General features: G+C 44.6%; 1 protein-coding gene across 6 annotated transcripts in view; it reads right to left on the bottom strand.

Annotated features, from left to right (window-relative positions):
• The window catches only part of TBC1D1 (TBC1 domain family member 1), a 226,589-nt gene that overhangs the window by 117,770 nt on the left and 86,952 nt on the right, over window positions 1–21,867 (bottom strand). For all 6 annotated transcript variants that reach the window (XM_027598091.2, XM_027598093.2, XM_027598094.2 and 3 more), the window contains one exon: window positions 522–1,040. In XM_027598091.2, coding sequence (XP_027453892.1) covers window positions 522–1,040 — 519 coding nt within the window. The remainder of the gene's footprint in view (window positions 1–521; window positions 1,041–21,867) is intronic.

Here is a 21,867-nt window from a genome sequence, read left to right as displayed (position 1 = left end):
AGAAAAAAGGGAGTAACAGTTGGCTAAACTATTATTTCACTTTGGGTATAAATTTCAAATACCATCTTATCCCCAAATCCAATTATCCTGATTAACAAAGGATAAATGTTTTATAATAAATTAATAGAAACAGTAAAGAGGGAGTATTTTCGAACTAAAAGATTCTGTCGAAATATATTACTTGAAATTAATATACTTTAAAAAATCCTTTCGGGGGCCTCTTTTACATCTGTGCCCCATTGCTTCCACTGAAAAGGTCTCTTTCAACTAAGTGGGGGGGGGGGTGGTAGAGATAAAAACAAACAAGGATAGAAGATGGATTCTCTTTAGGTTTCCAACGATGATTTTAAAGGCCTAGGACTAAAGTAAGGATTTTATCCTGAGAAAAGGATTATTCACAATAAAAATACACAGATTCACACATAAATTCAAAAGCAATTTGCTACGAATCCTTGCTCAATAAAGCAGGTTGAACATGGATCTCACACTGGGGATAAGCCTGGGGCTTGATGATATTTTACCGTGAAGAGCATAGTTCGATTTTCCTCAATATCTGTCGGCTGCACAATATTGTGTCCACTAATGAGGTGGTTCTCAATGTCGTTTTCCTCAAAGGAGCTGAAAAAACTACTACTTCGAAGGCTTCCATCTTGAAACTCCTTCTTAAAGGCCAACGAGCGCAGCCCAGGCTGGGAGAAGGATTTGCGCATGGGCCTCCGGCCCTGCTCGCCGTTCCCCACTGGCTGGAGCACAGACCGGAACTTCTCCGTGAAGGAAAGGCCTCCCGCGGGATTTGGGGTTTCAGAATTCTGGGAGACCAAGTTAAATTCGGCTTTCCTGTTGCAACTGACGTGGTTGAACTTCTCAATGCACTCGTCGATCAGGGCCGGAGGAGCCTTCTTGTGAGCCACTGTCACGCGGCCACAGAAGAGCACCTCAAACTTCTTGGCAAATGTGTCATCAAACTCGGACGGGCAATGGAGCTCCTCCTGCCGGGCAATCTTCCCGGCCTGGCGGATGGAGCTGATGATCTCAGGCACCTGCCAGGAAAGTAAGAATGTTACTTGGAACCCGCAGTAGATGGTACTCCCACCCTGGCGCACATGCGCCCGCGCACACACCCACACACACCCACACCCACACCCACACACACACACGGCATGACTGTACAAGCAGCCTACGCTCTGCTCTCCCCGAGCGCCCCACCGCATGCTCCGTGGCACTGAAGTAGGAGCCCATGGGAACCTGAGACTGTAGACGCCTTCCCATGAGAGGGAAATGCACCAGTTTCACAGACAGGAGAAGAGGAACAATATTTATTAAGCACCTCTTTCGTGCCAGGGACTATGCCAGAGGATTCACATGCCCACAACACTCCACAAGGTTAAGTGACTAGCCCACGGACATGCAGTCCAACGTGGCAAGCCTCGGAGTCCACCCCGGCTTAGTCCCACTGCAAAGCCACAGTCCTCTCCGCAGCTTCCGTCACCTCCTTAAGAGGTCTGTCTCCAATGGGACTCACCAAAACAATATGCGATTTTTCTCGATTTCACAGCAGTGTGTCTCAGAGAGCCCTCCACAGTAAATGGGTCAGATGAGGATGACAGGTGAAGACTGAAATTATCATATAAAACCTTTCTTCAAATCACATCGTTATTTTTTCTTCAAGGACAAATGGCAATTGATTACTTAGTTCTCGGTTTCCTAACAGTTAGCTGGTAATGACTACAGAGCTAGGGGGCTTTAACCACGGAGTGAGCAACCAAAACAGTGTCATTATCATGGCAACACACAGGCGCTTCTTCCCACACAGACTCCAAAGCCTTCGGGGTCCGTGCAGAGCCGTGACCAAGAGAATGAACAAAAGCGTCTCGCATGCCATCATCGTCCCTACTGCCATACCCTCTCATCAGGAGCTTCTGACAAGAGCCTTCAAGGTGGCAGTGGACATGAAGATGAATCCGTGACCGCAGTAAGTATGTATGTGATCACTTAGGTGAGGTACAGCCGCGGCACTGAAACAAGACAGGCACGAATTCAATCTTCATAAGGAAGGACCTGGTTTTCGTTAGGACCTAACACCCAAAGCATTTTTTTTCTATGTAAGAAAATTCAATTTAAAGCCCAATACCCAGAGGCTCGAAGTCTTCTAACAACATTATAGAAGAAAGAACAGCAACAAAAAACCCGTTAACAATTCAAAGATCAACATATACAGTAAAGGGACATGGTTGTATATTTAAAATGTATGCTTCCGTTCTATAAGACCCAATGACTCAAGATTTTTCTCTTTGTGATTTCCTATCAAGTATGTCTTAAAGACAGTATCTCTGCCATAAAGATCATGATACATCCTCCCAAGGTATTTTATCATGCAAAGAGTTAAAATATATTTAGCTAGAGTCTGTATTTTAAAAATTGATTACTGAAGCATACGAGCTAAACAGTACTAGATAAGCCAAAATCTCAACATCCGTCGAGCATGTATGTGCACTATTTGCTTGTGCCACAGCACACTCCCTGCCCAACTACACATCCCATGGAAGCCTGAAAATGGTTAATATAAAAGAAGGGAGGACAGAGAGAAGAGGGAGGGAGGAAGCCTAGGTTCCATTCACCATTCACACCTTTGCCAACAAGTCTATAGGACTATCGGACATTGGTAAGAACTGCCTCAGTTTCTTAAAAAAAAAAAAAGCTTTTAAGATTTTTCAGGTAAAAGTTATTTTTGTGAAGTAAAGAATTTTCAAAGAAAAATAACCAATTCATGCAAGTAAAGAACCTCACCACTTTTCTGAACAAGTCTATGAAATTATTTTATCAGGCGTCCCATGAATCTTCCCCAATATTAAACGTACTCTGAACAGAAAAGTCTTACACAGGCTCCTGAGGTTTGTTAAAATAAGTGTCATTTCTATATCTGGGTCTTTCACTGCATCTGAGGTAATGGTGTCTTTCATTAAATAATCAAACGCAGAGAAAATGTGTGAAGTCGTGTGAATTTACAGTGACTCGATGGTAAATGGCAGAGAGAGAAGACAGACCCAAAGTAGAGAATCTGATTGCTCCCTCACTTCCCACGGCCAGGAGAGGCTGAAGAGCACAGCTCTTCCTTGGTCGGGGTGGAGGCTGTGGAAGTTTTTCCAACCGCCAGTCTTTCCTACACACTAATCACAACCTTTAGGAGGCGCGTTTAGTCAAAGCCCAGTGCCCCCTCTCCGTGCCCTGGTGAACTGTAACATGGGCATAAAGGAGAAAACAGGGGTTAAAAAGAATCACTGGGACCCTGACAAGAACATAACCATCTCAGAGTATTTGACAGCATATCGCCAAACATAGGTTCAGCAATAAACTGTCAACAATTAAAAATCTAATGTTTTAAAATTACCATAAGTAAAACAGGAGACTTTTTCAATAAAAAACGGACTCCACCTGTGTGTAAGTTTGTAAATCTGTATTGAGAGTGTAGTTCCCTTTACCAGAATGGCCTGGAGCACTATTTCTCAAAAAATGAAGGTATAATACCCATTTGTGATGAAATGCTGAATTCTCCATTCTTTTAACTTTGTCCTGGACTCACCTACGGGGTTACTTGTCACATGAGGGGACAGAGTCGTTTACTTCATTTTATTTCCAAACATTTCTCTAGGTATCACTAGATGCCAGGAGGTAGGGATCCAGAAGCAGGAGATGGAAGCAAGGCAGTCCTGCCCGGCGGGAGTGGGGCCCCAAGGGAGGCTTAGTTAGAACGTTTACAGTATTGAGATGGGGTCTGGGGGAGCCTGGACAAAGATAGGAGTCGAGAGAAAAGCTGAATAAAAGCTTAGAGAAGACAGAATACACAAGATTTGGCGGCTATCTGGATGGGGGAGTTGAGGGCAAGGAAGCCAGCAGGTGACTTGCAGAGTCAGCCTCAAACTGCGTGAGCAGGGAACACAGAAGGAGCAGGTTTGGGGAGACGACATGAGGAGTTTGGCTTGTGTACATGTTAAGACCAGGAGGACTTGAAAGTAAAGGCATCCAGCGGGCAGCTGGGCAGCCGGGCAGCTGGGCCTGGAGTCCAAGACAGGAGATGTAGGCTGGGACGCCAGCAGCCCACGTGCAAGAGTGGCTGCCACCTGGGAACAGAAAAAGGCAAAGTAAAGGAAGAAGGCAGGGATGGGAGCGTAGGCCACACCAATGCTTCAGACATAAAGAAACTGGGGGATGGAAGGCAGAGGAGGAGGGCGGGGGAGCGGTCAAGGATGACGTCAGAATGTCAACCAAGGGCGAGGGGCCACTGAGAATCAGCAGCTGTTGAAGTTGGCAGCTTACAGAGATATGTAAAAAGAAAGAAAGGGGTGATGCCAATAGTAACCCCTAAAATAAGCAAACAACTGAAAAGTGTCTCAAGGTAAAACTGCAGGCTCTGAGAACATAAACTTCAAGTTACAATATTGACCGCAAATACACTGACCCTGTTCTGGCAAATACACTGAGGACGGTGGAGTTTATTCCCACTGATACGATCTGGGTACTTCTAACAAAATCTTTTTTTAGTATAGTCAGCAATAATATCTACGTCATTTCTGATCACAGAGAAGCAGACAGAGTAAATTAAAGCTACCTACAGCAAAAACAAGACCTGAAAAGCATTATACTGGCATAAATTCAATAAGGGTTTGAGATTTTATTTCCTTGTACGTTGGGAATCACAACAAAAAACAATGTTAATTAAAATGAATCACCAGTAATAAAAAAAAAGGCCAAGTTTAGACATAAAATTTATTAAACTGCACTTCTGTCAACCTATGAGTTTATACTAATGCTCCTTTTTTAAAGTAAAGCTGCACTATTTCACAATCAAAACAACTTTCTTTCAAATTCACATACTAAAAAAGCATGGTATATATGTATGTTGTTTCTGCAGCAGGCTTAAGTGAATACTGTTTTTATAAGTCACCAGAAAATGATACTTAGTGTAAGAGAACTAGAAACATTCATTTCTGCAAATAAAGTCCTTATTTCAACATTTGGGTCAACTTTTTTGGTAAGGATTTAGGGATTTTAAAGGATTATAAACACACTGCAAGTGTAATTTTACTCACAAGGACTAAGGAAAGAGCTTCTAAAACAGTATTTAGAATGAAAAGTCATTTTACTTTACATTTATATTTGCTTTGCTGCCAACTGGTAACAAATAAATATTAAATGAATCTGAAGAAGCCCGGATTTGTATTTAAAATTGTAGCATTTTTTTCCTGTTATTTAACAGTAAGACATTCCCAAACTGCAAAAATATGGCAGGCCACGCTGTGCTTTGTCCCTTAGATGAAATGTTCTCTTATGGCAAAAAGTTAAAACAAGCACCTTCTAGGAGAAAATTATTCTGCATATTATTTTCCAGAAGAAACAGACTTGTGTTTCATTTGTGTTGGTCAGGAGTGGTTTTTACGTCCGTTGGTCAGAAACAAGGTAAATGTAAGGGAAGAAAATGAAATTAAATCAAGTATTTTCCTCTGTTTTACATGCCTTAAATTTAATACAAAACACTTAAGGCAACATCTTACGAGTGCTCACGACTTAATAAAGAGACTAAAACAGCTGTCTGACCCCAATCCAGATACGACACATGTCGGCACCCATGTTGCCCAAGAGCGCAGCCTACAGAACCCTAGATTCAACACAGAGATGTGAGTACACCTCACACAGGGAGGAAGACGGGATCTTCTGACCGGAGAGGCTCGCAGTCTAGGGAGTAAGGGACACTCTACATATGTGATTTCCAGTATAAAGTGGCAGACGCGAAAACCACAAACAGGAGCAAAGGGACTAAAGGCTGGTCCTGAGGAGAGGCCTCTCCTACCTGCCCACTGGCTTTGGATCCTCAGGGTGAACTAATGCCTCGACTCCTACTTTACGCTCACAACTAGCCCAAGGTCAGTCTCAAGGGGTAGGTCTTCCCGAAAGAGAGACCAGCCGCGCTCCATGAGCTGACTGAGGGCGGCATCTGGCGCCTGAGAATTGTTAACGACTGCTGGCCCCTAACACAGGGCACCCGCCTCCTTCATCCTTCCCCTTCTATCCTCTGGGTCTTGCTCTTTCCTCTTACGCAAAACAGAAGGGGAATTCAGCTTCCCCAGTTCTGAAATGGCAAATGCGACAAACTCTTAGCTGTCAAACCCATGAAAAGAGTCTCTGCAAACACAAACCCAACATCCTACTCCAAAATAATCATTTGAAAGGTTCACTACAACCTTTTGAGGGCAAGCAACATGTTTCTGCAAATGTTTAAAACAATGAGACACAAATCCAACCTAAGTGATTTAACAGCTGCAGGAGCCAACCAAAGCGGGTGGGAGAAGGTCAGCAAGGAAGACTGAGAGAAAGGAGCTTCTGGAAGACTGTGAAGTTGCTTTGTAACTCTCCTAAAACAAAGTTTAAAAAAGGCAAAACACTTTGATTGGTTAGCAGAGATACTGACAGAAATCATGGAATAAATCACTGAATGTTCAACCTGAGAACTTAAGCCCTCAAAGTCCAATCCTCCTCAGTGAATGCCCTGGCTCTCAAATCAAACAGGGCTGGCGCGTGAGAACTGCCCCAAAGCGCGTGAGAACTGCCCTGCCCAGCCTAGAAGCAGCAGCCTGTTGGGAGGTGGGGCCCTAGCATCCGCAGTGTTCAGAGGCGCTAGGCAGTCCTGCCGGGCAGCATCTCTGAGGTACCCATCACCTGTCCCCCTCGTGTCTCCCTCCTCGCCCTGTTCCCACACAATTATACCCAAACCCTATTTGATTACTAAGGCCCCCGGCAAGCTGTGAGCTTCAGCAGCACTGAAGCAGCCCGACCTGCACAGATCCACACCATGCTTGGGGGCAGAGACAAACAAACTAGCCAAGACAAAACAGAAAAAAATCACCACAACAGATACTTGACAAGCTGTCATACCATTTAAGGGCAAATTTGGTTTGCAAATAAATTCACTGCATCTCTGAAGTCTCAGCTCATTAAATACATAGGTGTGAATGTCCTATAAGAAATGCTACTCTATAATTTTGATCAAAGTTTATATCAAAATAATCTCTCGAAGATTAAGAAATGCTCACAAATATAATGAACTAGCAGTTAATCACAGCAATCCCCCAATATTAGTTATGCATGTTACATAATCTTTGCAAAGGGACACTGGGGTCCTTTTCTACAAGGCAGAGGGAACCTATAAATCATGTAAATGTACTAGAAAAAACAATAAAGCACTGGTTCCTTCTCCAGGACACACACCACCATCGGTTTTTATAAATGATGCCCTTTTGAAATTTTGCCCTGAGAGATCATAATTAATAAAAGAATACTTGGTCATATAGTGTGTATTTGTTAATAAAACAGGCAAATATCAGCTAGAGCTCTGGGCACCAATACAGTTTTGCTTCTACCTAAAATCATGCAGGGCCAAATACATTAAACTTATTAAAACTGATTTTCAAGCTAACAAGTGCCCATTTGTTGTCTTTTCATGTACAAATCAATAATCTTAGATGAAACACTGGAGATCTGGACCTTCTATCAGGCAACAGACGCGAGTCTTTTCACCTGTTCTCATTTACGCCTCAAAACAAAAGTCCCGGCGCGCCTGGGTGGCTCTGTTGTTAAGCATCTGCCTTCAGCTCAGGGTATGGTCACAGGGTCCTGGGATCGAGCCTCACATCCGGCTCCCTGCTCCACGGGAGCCTGCTTCTCCCTCTCCCACTCCCCCTGCTTGTGTTCCCTCTCTCCCTGTGTCTCTCTCTGTCAAATAAATAAATAAAATCTAAAAACAAAACAAAACAAAACAAAACAAAAAACAAAAAAACCCAAAAGTCCTTGCGAATCTCAGAGCAGTTAAAAGCAATTACACCCCTAGTGCAGGAGCCAGTGCCCCAGCCCAGGGCATCCCGGGCAGAGGTGTGTCCCGGCTCACCAACAGATGTGTGCAAGGACAGTCACAGCATTTCTAACAGCCAAAAACCAGAGGCAAAACACTGCCCAGCAACAGAACAAATATGTGTGATATCCATATAATCGAAAACATGTAGAAGGAGAATAAGCAAGCTATTCTATGTACAACCACATGGGTAAGTACTCATCATGTTGAGTAGAAACAACACGTAGAACAGAATCATATGGTAGAACTCCACTTTTGCAAAACTTCAAAAACAGGCAAAACTAAGCTATGACAACAGAACAGCTATTATCTCTGGAGGAGGAGTGACTGGGAGTGGGCCTGTGGGACGTCTGGACTGTTCTGTTTCTTCATCTGGGCACTGGCCGTAGGAGATTATTTAAACTCTGAAGTCACTGAGTATATGATTTATGTATAATTGTTTGAATAACATCAATGAAAATTTTATGAAATAATATTTTCACAAGCATGATAGAATCTGATTGAGAAAAAAGGTAAAAACTAGCCCAAAGTTACCCCGCTAATGAGCTAAAGAGGTCAGGACAGCACCTGCCTGATGCCAAGACACATCCTCTTTCCACTACACCAAGACTTCATTCTCAATTCAAAAAGACTCCCCACTTCCTGTGGGGGTCCACGTGTTTTTTGGCCTTGGTTCGGCAGTTTCTTGTTCTGGTCTTACATGGACTCCAGTGCCCTCCCCCCTCATAAGGAGTAGTACCTCACCCACCCTCATTCCAGTGGTTCGATGGCACAGACAGACCCAGGCCCAGCCCCAGCTCATGAGTGGACTGGGAACCAGCATATTCTGTTACCCCCACCCACCACAGAATTAGTTCAGGGTTGGTCACATAACCCAAACCAGACCAGACTGGCAAGCCCATGCGTTTTAAGGAATTGGTAGAAAAAAGAAACTTGCTGTGGCTTTAGACCAGTGGTTCTCCAACCTGGGGCAATTCCGCCCACCACCATCCCCCCCCGGGGACATCTGGCAATGTCCTGGAGATATTTTGGGTTGTCACTACTGGAGGGAAAGAGTTGCAAACTGGCACCTAGTCAGTAGAGGCCAGGGATGCCTGCTGCACATCCTACCATGGATAGGAGAGCTGCCCCACAACAAAGGATTATCTTGCCCAAAATGTAGTATTGCCTAGATAGAGAAATCCTGCTCTTGAACTTATCTTTCTGAGGACATAAGCTGGAATTTCTGGTGCTATCACAAATAAAGTCATGCTAGATAGTTCCAGAGGAGGTGAACAAGACAGGGGGGAAGGAAAATGGGAGAGAGAGGGTGAGAATGATGGTTCTGATGTTGAGGACCTGGATCCAGACATCCCTGAAGCCAATCAACTGGGATTCTTGTGCCAATAAATTTTTTATTATGCCCATTTTACCCTGGGTGACTGTCATTTGCAACTAAGAGTCCTGTTCACACACCCACTATATAAACACTTTATGCCAAATTCTATGCTGAATACAAGGATGAATCACACACAGATCCTGTTCTTCAGGTAACCTACAATCTAGACAGGGGATAAAGAAGTAGACAAATGACTCAACAAAGTAGAATGCCAACACTACAGGAGCAGAAGTGCTAAGGGTAAGAAACAGAAACACAAAATTTCAGTATGGAGTGCATTTCAAATAAATTATCAAGAGCAAAACAGGAAGATTTAAATATTACCAAACCTCTACCGTTACAATAAAACCAGCCACCAAAGACCCTCGGGGAGCCCAAGTGACTCAATTTTTTCCCTATAAAAAAGGGGGAACATATAAAATTTTAGATCACATCAAAAAACGTTTGGAAAAAGCCAAAATAGATTTCACGTTTCAGTGAGTTGTTTACACATTATTCCCATGCCTCTCTGCTCCCTGCCACACTGAATGAGAAAGGGCTGTAAAAAAGAACTAAGAAAGAACTAAGAAACGGGGGGGGGGGGGGGGGGGGGGGGGGGGGGTGGGTAATTTACAAAGTATCCACACCTGCCTTACACACAGGTCTAAATGAGCCACTCAAGATGATTCTGCACCTCTCAAAAGGTAACTTTCTTCCCCTTGCACAGGGTCCACCGTACAGCTGGAGTGGAGCCGGTCCTCAGTGACTGGAGCCCCTGGGGTAGCACGTGGCCCTGCCCCCCTCCCTCGGGGCTCCACAGCCCTCCTTTGCTGACTGTGAGCAGAATCCACTCAATGGAAAACACAGCAGAGAAGTTTTCTAGTTTCCACCAGATCTTCAAGGGTGGGACTTAGGTACAAGGCTTTCCTCCCCTCCCCAAAGAAACCAAACGGATCAAGGAGAGCTTCCCTCGACCAAGGGCAAGGTTCAGAGCACAGTAATGAGTCATCCCCAAGGAGGCTGTACTTGGACTCAGAACCTCAGCCACTCAGCACCAGGCTGGAAACAGCATCACACGCACAGCACATAAACACACCCATCCCTAAGCCACACAGTCTAGTCTTTTCAATCGAATCAGAAACTTCTCAGCATAATGTGCAACACTTGAGGCTCACAGAGAACTAGTTCCAGACAGCACCTTACAACTGGACTTAGTGTACTTAAAACACACTGAATGGAATCAGTTTATTAGAATTGAGGCCGAATACTGGAAAATGTAGGCTTTGCTCTTGAATTCTTCCCCTCCCTGTCCCCTTGTTTTAACAGGAAAATAAAACTCTATTTTCCCCCCCTGTGATGCCTTCCTCTCACATATGTGCACTCTGCCCCCCCGCCCACCTCCCTCAGGGCCTTGGCTCCTAGTCAGCACCAGCCACGGTGCCTCTGGGCCAAGCGGGCGTACTTCTCCAGGCTGAGCTGAGAGGTCAAGATGGTGCAGGCAGGTTCCTACAGAGAAGGGCCAGAGAGGAGGAACACCTTGCCCCTGCCTCTTCCTCCCTTCCAGGGGCTGAGGTCAGGGCCCTCCGCCGAGCCCCATCAACACCCTGGTCAGGCTGTGGTATCTCACCTAGCTGTGAAAGGGCTAACCTCGGGGCGCCTGGGTGGCTCAGTCGTTAAGCGTCCGCCTTCAGCTCAGGTCATGATCCCAGCGTCCTGGGATTGAGCCCCGCATCAGGCTCCGTGCTCGGCGGGAAGCCTGCTTCTCCCTCTCCCACTCCCCCTGCTTGTGTTCCCTCTCTCACTGCGTCTCTGTCAAAGATGAATAAAAATCTTTAAAAAAAAAGGGGGGGGGGGGCAACCTCAAGGACCATGTAAAACCACTTCCCGGTAAAACAGCCTCTGTAAACATGGCAGCAGGATGCATTCTTTAGTCATCTTTATTTCTATAAGTTTAATACACATCCATGTAAAAGAAAAATACAGAAACATATCAGGTTGCCCATATATTCCCAAGCCCAGAAATAAGTTAATAGTCTGTTTTTTCTGACATATGGTTCTTTGCCTATGCTAAATGCTAATTTCCTTTATCAAAAAAAAAAAAAGCATGTGTGGGGGATCAGTGTTCTGCAACTAACTTTTATCATCATGGACATACTGCAGTGACCTATCACTCCCTAGAGAACCATTTCACTCCTTTCTGATAACCACAGCATCAATTCCATTCACTGAAACACTGTATATACAGGAATACCCAAAAAATTTTAAAAAATAAAAAATAAACCTACGCAGGATCCAGTTGCCATAAGCCTGATGCCAGCTTCCAGGAACTCTGCCCAACACGCCATTTTGGCAAATGTGTGATGAGCATCCCATCCTTCGCATAAACTGCCTGGAGCCCAGGGAACCCGGGTGGCTCAGTCGGTTAAGCATCTGACTCTTGGTTCCAGTTCAGGTCATGATCTCAGGGTCCTGGGATGGAGCCCCACACTCAGCGTGGAGACGGCCTGAGATTCTCTCCTCCTCCTGCCTCTCTCACGCATGCTCTCTCTCTCTCAAATAAAATCTTTTAAAAACAAAACTGCCTGTAACGCTAGTTGTTGCTTCCTAGTAGTATGGTGTTTGTGTGCACGTTGATGGGAGGGAGGTGAATGTGGGGGAGGTGGAAGCTGTGAGAATGAACCCAGTGTTGCCTGTTGGACGGCAGAGAAGCATTCCACTGCAGGGAACGGGCCCTCTAGGAGCAGACACCGAAACAGAATAGCCTCTAAGAAGACGGAGATGAACTCTCACTGCAGCAGGTCACAGCTCTGAGGAGAAAGGCAGCCCCAACTCCTACGCAGCTGCAGCCTTGAATCTACTCCACAGACAGATCCTCAGGGAAGTTCTATAACCGGAGATTCGGACACAGGCTCCAGCTTCTGCAATTTCAGGTGCAATTCTGGACAGGTCACTCACTTCCTAGAACCTCAGGCTCCTCTTCTATCAAAATGGAATATTACCAGCTACCTTGGAGGCTTGGAGGATAAACTAAACAACAAACGTGGAAGTTGTTAGTATAAAGCCTTGCACGTATTCACTCCCAATAACTGCTAGCTGTTCCCTTCATGTTTACAAAGTAAGAAAAGATCAACTCCCTATGAAAGTGACAGAACCTGAGGAGCCCAAGCCACATGAAGCAGCCCTGAGGTCTGAGGCCCCAGGTGGACAGCAAGAGAAGCCCAGGACCACTGAACCACCAGACACCTGAGCAAAGATGCCATGTTGGAAAGGAATCATCCAGACCTCACTGCCCCACAGGAAGCCAGGCAGACAAACTGCCCAGCGGAGCCCTTCCCAAATTCCTTACCCACAAAACCACATACGTAATAAATGGTTGTATTAAGCCATTAAAAAAATTTTTTTTATCACTTAAGTAACAGGACCTAAAGGCAACAGGCTTGCTATTATTCCAACTGCCTTTCAGTACAGAACAAAAATTTATTCTATACCAACCAGCAACTGATAATGCCAATCACATCAAGAATCTGACCATCTTTCCACACATCCAGTAGGCAACAGAACTCTCCCCTACCTCACCCCACCCCCAACCTTCCAGCAATCCCAAACATGTAAAAGCAGGAATGCTGATTAACATGGAGCTGGAAAAGCAGAACATTCCCTTCCCCTCCTTCAGCCAGCCCTGAGGTACATCACAATAACCCACAGAAACAGAGTGGGAAACCACTACCTAAAAAATACACAGGTCTGTGGGTGGCAAGCAGTTTCTCTAGCCTGCAGAACAGCTCTACAAACCTCAGAGCATAAGACACCTGCATGCCTGAATGTCTGCTCCAAGAGAGAATTACCGTCTATTTTGTTCACTGATATAGCTCAAAGTGCCTATGACAGTGCCTGGCACACAGCCAAGTACTCGATAAATTTGCTCAATGTATGACGGCAATTCAAAATAAAAATTTAGTGGGGCATCTGGGTGGCTCAGTCAGTTGAGCATCTGACTCTTGGTTTCAGCTGAGGTCATGATCTCGGGGTCTTGAGATTAAGCCCCTCGTCAGGCTCCACACTCAGCAAGGAGTCTGCTTGAGATTCTCTCTCCCTCTCTGTCCCCCTGTGCCCCCACCCCGTGTGTGCGCTCACTCTCTCAAATAAATAAATCTTTAAAAGAAAAGAAAAATTTAGTGACTTCAAGGTTTTTAAGTGATGACAAATATCTCAAGATCTTAGAAGAGAACCATGATAAATCTGTAAGATCTCCAACACAATGTATGAGTGTATGCAAACAACAAGTATTGCAGAAGAACAAATGCTGTAAAAATAGTAAACCAGAAACAGTGGGACTAAGTCCTTTTGGATTATTTCTAGACAGCTGAAGGCTGACCCCTTTAAATACCTAAGCTATTTTTATTTTCACCATTTTTAGATGGCAATCATTTAGTGTATTTTAGTTAAGGACTACAGAGAATGAAGTTTAACCCTTCCTTTGTTGCAGTACGCATGTGTTACAACGACCAGCAGAGCTACTGAGATTGTGCTGAACTGGGTACTGCTGTGGGCTAGGGCAACAGGCAAGACTTATGGGATTGGCGGGCATCTCGGGTGAGAGCCGCTATCTCAGCTTTTCGTTACATATCCCACATTCCTACCAATCCTCCCTAAGCAAATGCTGCCATGCTCTTCTTCCAAATGCATCCCAGGGACCGAAGCAGACATTCCTAAAGTTGTGTCCCAGACAAGCATAGTGAAGCCTATGGTCTCTTCTCAGAATAAAGTTTTCAAATGTACAAAATAGAACACAAGGGAATACAAAATAATTATACTAAAAGGGAATTACCCAAATAATTATGATACAGTATTGCTTATTACTATATTTGACAAGATCTAGAGGTAAGTCAAACGAATGCTGTAATTCAAAGTAACGATGAGCATCCACACTATTTTTTAGAAATGTGTAACTACTCTAGGGGCGTCTAGGTAGCTCAGTCAGTTAAGTATCTGATTCTTGGTTTTGGCTCAGGTCATGATCTCAGGGTCATGAGATCGAGCCCCACATTCTGCACTCAGTGGGGAGTCTGCTTGAGGATTCTCTCCCTCTGCCCCTCCATCCACTTACACGTGCACACCACATGCACTCTCTTTCTCAAATAAACAAAGAAATTTTTTTAAAGATTTTATTTGAGAGTGAGAAATCGAGAGAGCGTGCGTAAGTGTGAGTGAGCACAAGACGGGATAGAGGCAGAGGCAGAGGGAGGAGCAGACCCCTGGCTGAGCAGGGAGCCCCAACTTGGGGCTTGATCCCAGGACCCTGGGAAGGCAGACACTTAACTGAGCCATCCAGGTGTCCCTAAACAAAGAAATTTTTTTAAAAAATGTATAACTACTGTAATGCAATATGAAAATTATTGATTTTATTGATGTTACTGTCATGGAAGCTGCTAACGTTACTGCATTTGATGACCGCATTCATAATTGAAGGAATTGTTAAATTTTAGTTAGAATTTAGTAAAAATAAAGATGTAATTTTCTTCCCTAGTTCAGGGACCACCCCATCCCCCACCCCAGATCCCATGTTAAGGACCCACGGACTAAAGGAAGCCCAGGGAGCAAGGGAAACCAGGTACATACAACTAACTCAAAGATAATATAACCATCACCACCAGGCATCTCTCTCGGGGCCACAGTGTGTATATATTGTATATATGAATAATGCAACAAAGCCATCACACCATGCCAATGCAAACATAAATCCAACTGAAAATGGGAAAGCTGCACCAGAAGCTATAGCCATCAAAATCTACAAAGAGAAATTAAAATGGAATGATGCCATCAGTATGGAGAGTAAATTTCAACTGAGTGAAACTCAAGTGCCCATTGGTTAGAGTTATGGAATTAATTTCTACATAATGCAAATTCTTCATCAACATAAAAACATTACAACTCTTTTCAGATGTTACTAAGACTCAATTTAAGTCTGATGTGATTTACTGCCCAGTTAGTGCCTGAACATGACAATTTAGTCTAATAAACAAACAGACGGAAAATTATTTTCTACTATAAACTTTATATTATCCCTGCCAATGGGAGAAGAGGAAAAATGTGACAAAATAAATACCTTTGAATTCTCATTTCTGGAAACTTATTTGGGTTGCAGCTCACATTTGACAACTGTAAGCAGGCAGAGAAGCCTTTATTCTAGAATGTCCCTCCACCAACTCTCCACTACCATCTGCCCATCCTTCCAGTTCCAGTTCAAACACCTCCTCTGTTCCGTTCCCATGGAAGCTGGCCCTCTGCTGTCACAAAGGTAAACACACTGAGTCTGTTTTCCACATCACACTTTGGGTAGAGGTGGAACAGTGTCTAATTCATTGAGTGGACCATGCAAACCTTGTCAGAGCATTTACTTAACACACAACTTGAATGTGAGAGGAAAATAAATGGCAATTTTCTATTTTTCCATCTTAATGTTCAAAGTGGATATTGTAATACTAATTAACCTCAACTGAAACGTATTTACTTGAAAATACACCAAAGTGCTGTAGGTAAACTCTAAATTGAAATGAAAGAAACAATAAAAGGGCTTTATTTTCTAACCCTACCTAAAATCAGGTAGAGACCCCAGCATTTCATATAATCATATGTACACTGTCAGGAGGAAAAGCCAAACTTCGGACACCTTCACTTGCATCGAGTTCATACAGCATCTCAGGAACTAACACCACTTACGGGCACAAACTGTGCCAGACACTGTGCTTCACACAGATTAGCTCACTGAATCCTCCCCTCAAGCCTCTGAGAAAAACATGTCCCTTTTACAGAAATGCAGACTCTTCTGGATTGGGATCTGCGCTGGGCACCGGGGCTCTACATGAATGTGGCACCATTGGGAGTGGGGACTGAGAAGGGACACTAGTTAGGAAACAAGGCGAGGGAGGCCCTGGGAGCCACAGCAACCTCACTCACCAGGTGAACAGAGGACCCACTGTTGGAGAGCAGGCAGGTGGGAGGAGAGGCCCGGCACCCAGCCTGCCCAGGCCGCCGACAAACCCCCAGGTGGGGCAGGTGGGCCTGGGCCCATGTGCCTTCCAGAGGACTACAGGACTACAGAAGAGGGGGGCTGGGGGGCCACAGCAGGAGGGGAGGGCGATGGGCCGCAGAATGCTGAGGGAGTCACTCAGGGCACCTCCAGACCACATGATGAGTGATGAAGGACCCAGCAGGGAGAAGCACCGGCCTCCTCCCTGGCCTCCTGCACTTGGGGCAGTGGTGGCACATGCACGTGCAGAGAAGGGGGTAAGGCAACCACAACCAGACGGTCACACAGCGGCAAGAACACAAAACCAACTGGATGGGACAGCCAACAGGTTAGCAGATTCACCCACCCACCCACGGGGACAAGAAACCTCCAGAAACCTGAGCACAGATTAAAGTCTAGTATTTATTCCCAAATTCTCGATCTTTTCCAGGCCGCTTCCTTGTCCCACCAGCACTGGAAACAGTGAGGACCGAGAAGCCCCGGTATGCTGGGGCTTGACCGGGGTCCCTACCTGCCCACCCCCCAGTCCCCTGGGCGTTCTGGCCTCCAGTTCTGACAGACTGAAAAAAATGTAGAGTGTGTTCAAGAATAGCTCTTTCTTCTACTTATTTTCAGCCAAAGACATACAAAGATCCAGAGGGGCTGCCCGTGGTAGTCTCTGGGTAGCAGGAATGTGGTGGTTTGTTATCTTTGCTTATCAGCAGGTTATTTTTCTATAACTTTCATGTATTGCTTTTGTAATCTTAAAGATTATTTTTCATTTTTTAAAAAGTACATTTTTCTTAAACTTTAAGAAATTTTAGAGATTACGGGCTACTGTTATTAGGGCTTTCAGGGACAAAATTATTTGGAGTGGAGGGAAAAAAATATCATCATTGTAAATATATGATAAATTATTTCAATAGTACAAGTGAAATGGCATACATTTCTAAGTGGCCCCAAATGTGTCACTACGTAACCTGCAAAAGCCTTTAAGTCATGAAATACAATCTGAAAGATAAACATCAACATCTATAGAAACTAAAAACTTCAGATGACAGTCTAAAAGCAATATTCAAAAGACTGTCCTTTTATATGCCTAGGTAATTACTTAAGGCAAAAATTTTAGCTTAAATCCAAATTGTTATAATAGTAAGAACTGGTCTATTTTATGAAGCATACAGTTCAAACTTGAGTTTAGATAACCATTAACCTTTTAACGAAACAAATATTCTTGCTACTTCCTAGGAACTGCAGTAAAGTGAATGTAATTCAAATTATGACATTTGTGGACACAGTATGGAATCCCCTTAACAGCAGTATTAATTTTAAACACAAAATCATTTATAGCATAGGTTACCACTCACATTTACGGTGCCATTTTCAAGGCACCATTCAAATTATTCAGGGCCAAAACTCTGTCCTCCCCGTCGCATACTCAAACCCGTGTGTGGTAGACTCCAGTAAGCCAGGTGTGGGCTGATCTCAGGCCCCGCCTCTGTGCAGTATACCACCTGCTCCAGCACACACAGCATCTCGGTCGCAACCCTGTCACCGCCCTGTCACCGGCATCGCTGAGGTCCATGGCAACTGCCAAGCAAATGTCTGAAATTTAAACTTACTAAAGCATGATGGCCAGACTCCATCACAATCTGGGGTGTCATAAATAAACCAATTATTTACCATTTTTGAACACACCACACTAGCCTTTAGAACACGGACTGCATTCTTGAATAAAACCTATCACCTACGTTCAGGAATCAGATCTGTAGTAGAAATAGGTCTTTTCTCTCATATCGTTTTACCTTGAAATAAACTCTCCTCACCAAGCGGTCATTCCTTTTCTTTCATCTTGATCAACAGGCAAATCAGAACTTTGGCCAGTAAAGGATATTAGAACCAATCTAATCTGTTTTCCACTTAACATATTTTAACTTCGTGTAATATCAACTGTAACAATAACAATACTATTTGCTGCTCCTTGACTCTCTCAGAAGTTATAAATGTGAGATAACTTCAATACATGTTTATAAAACTCAGATTCTATCCTACTCTGCAAAAGCAAAGTGGCTAATACTTTTCCTGCTTTCAGAGATGAAGGAAATCAATAAAACACACAAGACAAAAATGAAAGTATAAAATTGCACACAGAATAAATGAAGTAGCCCAAGCCTGCATTCATAACCAGTGCCTAGCCCTCAGCTAACATTTCTCTTCCTCCCTGGCCCACCCTACCTTCCTAGCGTGTGAGAAAGAAAACCTTGATTTTGTCCTAGCACCCAACCAAACCTCCATGGCCAGTTTCCCTAAGGTGGTTTACTCGTGTCACACTGAAGGGAATGAGCTGCCGTACTCTCAAAATCACTTCCAGTTCCAAAATTCTACTATTCTATAAAAATAAATTAGAATATAGAATGAAAACCTGAAAAATAAAAAAAAAAACCCAACATCAGGAACATATGTTAAGTCTGTAAATTGCAAAACAAACAAAACAAACAAAAAACCAAACACTTCAGCCGGGGAAGTGAGTACCCATGGGGCAGACCCAGCTTGCCAAAAGTTCATGTGAAAAAGATTTACGGATTTTAGTTGACCATATAAGCTCAGGATAAGCCAGCAGAATGGCCTGGAAACCAAAAGAATGAAAAGGAACAAAAAGCCTACGGCCTTAGGAGAAATGTCATCCTTACATTAAGGGGGGAAGGGGACACAGCCTCACCAACCTTCCACTGACTGGACCACACAGAAGTGTCGCTTTCGGGTTTAGTAGACTTTAGAAGCAGCCAGCAGTAAGCGTCACAGGTGCTGGCAATTCCATGGAGACCAGGGCCTGCAGTGTGGGAAGGGGACAAGAGGAAGCCTTTGCAAATCTGTCTTGGGGAAGAGGCATTAGCGCCCTCTCTCATAAATGGGAAAGCAAAGGGGTGAGACACAAAGGGAGAGAGATTTCTGCTTCAAATATAAAAATCTTTCAATTAAAGCTATGTGCTATGGTATGGATTTCCTGAGGAATGCTGAGCATCCCTCGCAGAGATTCGAGCACGGGACAGACGGAGCAAGTCCACACTGCTCAGAGTCAGACTGTCAACGCCCAGGCTTCGGGCTTCACTTAAAGACGGGCACCTGCTTCCACCCACCTTCGTGGGCTGGCGGAGCAGTCAGTCAGTGGTTCCCACCAAGCAGAGGCTGAAAGCACAGTTCCTTCTCTGGCTCAGGCTCCCCCACGTGTCGGGAGTGGGGGGCTAACTTCATCTTCACGATACAAGATATTTTACAATCAGGAACATTCCTAGAGAGCCAACACCGAAACCAAGGCTGACAAGAGATAAAGACTGCTGCTCCAGCCAAGAGCTGCAGTGAGCAACGTATTCAAAGCTTGGTTGTTTTTCCCATGCCAAGGGAATGGCTAATGTGTGTCGAGAAGTTTCAGTGACTTGCTGTAACTGAACTCTGATCTACTCCTGATTAATTCTACAATCAAGGAACAAGAACTCCACCTACCAAGTGGGAATTGTAGTCTCTGAATCCTGACATTTTCTTTTCTTTTTTAAAGATTTTATTTATTTATTTGACACAGGGAGAGAGATAGCGAGAGAGAGCACAAGCAGGGGGAGAGGCAGAGGCAGAGGCAGAAGCAGACTCCCTGCCAAGCCGGGAGCCCAACTCAGGGCTCGATCCCAAGACCCCTGGGATCATGACCTGAGCTGAAGGCAGATGCTTCACCGACTGAGCCACCCAGGCACTCTCAAGCCATTCATTTTATCAGGAAACAGAACCTGAGAGGGCTGGACCAACTGGCATCTGGTCAGTCAGGCTGCACAGAACCAGATCTCCCCATTCAAGACTCTTTTTCTAGACCATACCAGGTCCCCACGATTTGCTTTTACCTAGAAGGAAATAAAGTCTTCGGTTTAAAATTTCCTTATTAGATTAAAGCTCCTAAGTCCATTAAATTAAAACACACACCAAAAAAGACTCCCAAAAACAAAAACACCAGGGCACCAGCCAGTGCCCAGATTTCTAGTATCTCCGACTCACAAGCCTTAGTGGATCTGCACTTCCAAGTTTAAGAGCAGGCACTGTGTGAACGTGAGGACTCCAGTGCCCATCAAGGGGTCTGCATGAGGGGCCGGAGGGCAGAATTACCCTCTCTCTCCCACACACAAGAGCCAGGTGGGCTCCACTGCCTCTCTATTCAATTAGGATCAGAGCAAAAAACTGCTGGACCGAAAAAGCCCCCCAAAATCTGCAGAGAGGTACTCCAGGACACTGTAGACCTTCTGAATACCCACACCCAAACCACATTACTGGCTCCCAAACTGAAAGCAATGTTTTTGAGAAAGACGATATTTAAGTTACAAGTGTATCATCAGCCCTGACCATCCCTGCTGACGAATACAACCATGAGACGGTCAGGTGGGAGTCACTGCACGCAGAAAGTGATAACCTCTGTGTACCAAAGGCTGCTCGGAGGTTGTACCTCTCCCTCAGGCCGCGTTACCCCAGGCCTACAGTGTTAGCAGCCTCCAACACCAGCCCTCACCAGACGGGCACCAACTGTGCCTTTCTCCTCTTGGCATGTGTGTCCCAAGTGCCTGGGACAGAGAAGATGCACAATTAATATATCGTGACCAACGCAGCACTTGAAGCTGAATTTCTTGGCCAAGATGTCTGGAGTACCAGAAAACTACCCTAGACGGTGTGGCAACTGCAAAATAGTAAGACAGAAGTGTGTGCTCTGGTGGTCTAGCACATTGAACTCTTTCCCCCCGGGGCGGGGGGGCAGGGGGGACACCCAGAGATCCCAATCGCAGCTAGTTTAGACACTACAGAATTGACAAAATCAAACTTTGGTCTGATATTACTCATTACTCATAAGCAGGCTTCTGGTTTGTGTTTCTGAAATCAAACTTTACAATTAAATCTTTAATATTTTAACTTAAGAAACTTACACATATAGGAAAAAACCTGACACAATAGTGACCACCACAATAGATCTATGTAGGGGCGCCTGGGTGGTTCAGATGGTTAAGCATATGCCTTCGGCTCAGGTCATGGTCCCGGAGTCCTGGTATCGAGCCCTGCATCGGGCTCCCTGCTCAGCGGGAAGCCTGCTTCTCCCTCTCCCACTACCCCTGCTTGTGTTCCTGCTTTTGTTATCTCTCTCTCTGTCAAATAAATAAATAAAATCTTAAAAAAAAAAATAGACCTATGTAAATCCCTCTAAGCAAACATTGTCTCACAGACCTTAGAGTTTATTTTCACTTAATGACTGATTTCCTCTAGGCCCACCCTGTAGAAAGAACTTCCGCAAAATACCATTTGGCCAATTCTCTGCCTTCGGCAGGCCTACAATTATGAACTCGGCTAAACAAATAAACTTCCTTCCTATTTTTAAAGTTTTCCAAAATTGGAGAATCTACATCTTTGGTTGGCACACTATTTCCTGCACTTACTGCCCTGGCAGTGAAGAAATTCTTCACAGTATTTTGAGAAATGAAAAGGACTTCAGAAATGGCCAGGCAGCTACTCCCCACCTCTATCTTAGGGAAGGGGAAAACAAGGTGAAGTTGTGACCTCAGGCAAGGTCACACGGGGGAG

This window comes from Zalophus californianus, chromosome 2, assembly GCF_009762305.2.
Source record: "Zalophus californianus isolate mZalCal1 chromosome 2, mZalCal1.pri.v2, whole genome shotgun sequence".
NCBI classification, from domain to species: Eukaryota; Metazoa; Chordata; class Mammalia; order Carnivora; family Otariidae; genus Zalophus; species Zalophus californianus.
Note: the sequence above shows the minus strand (reverse complement) of the source record. Positions and strands in the feature narration are given on the sequence as shown.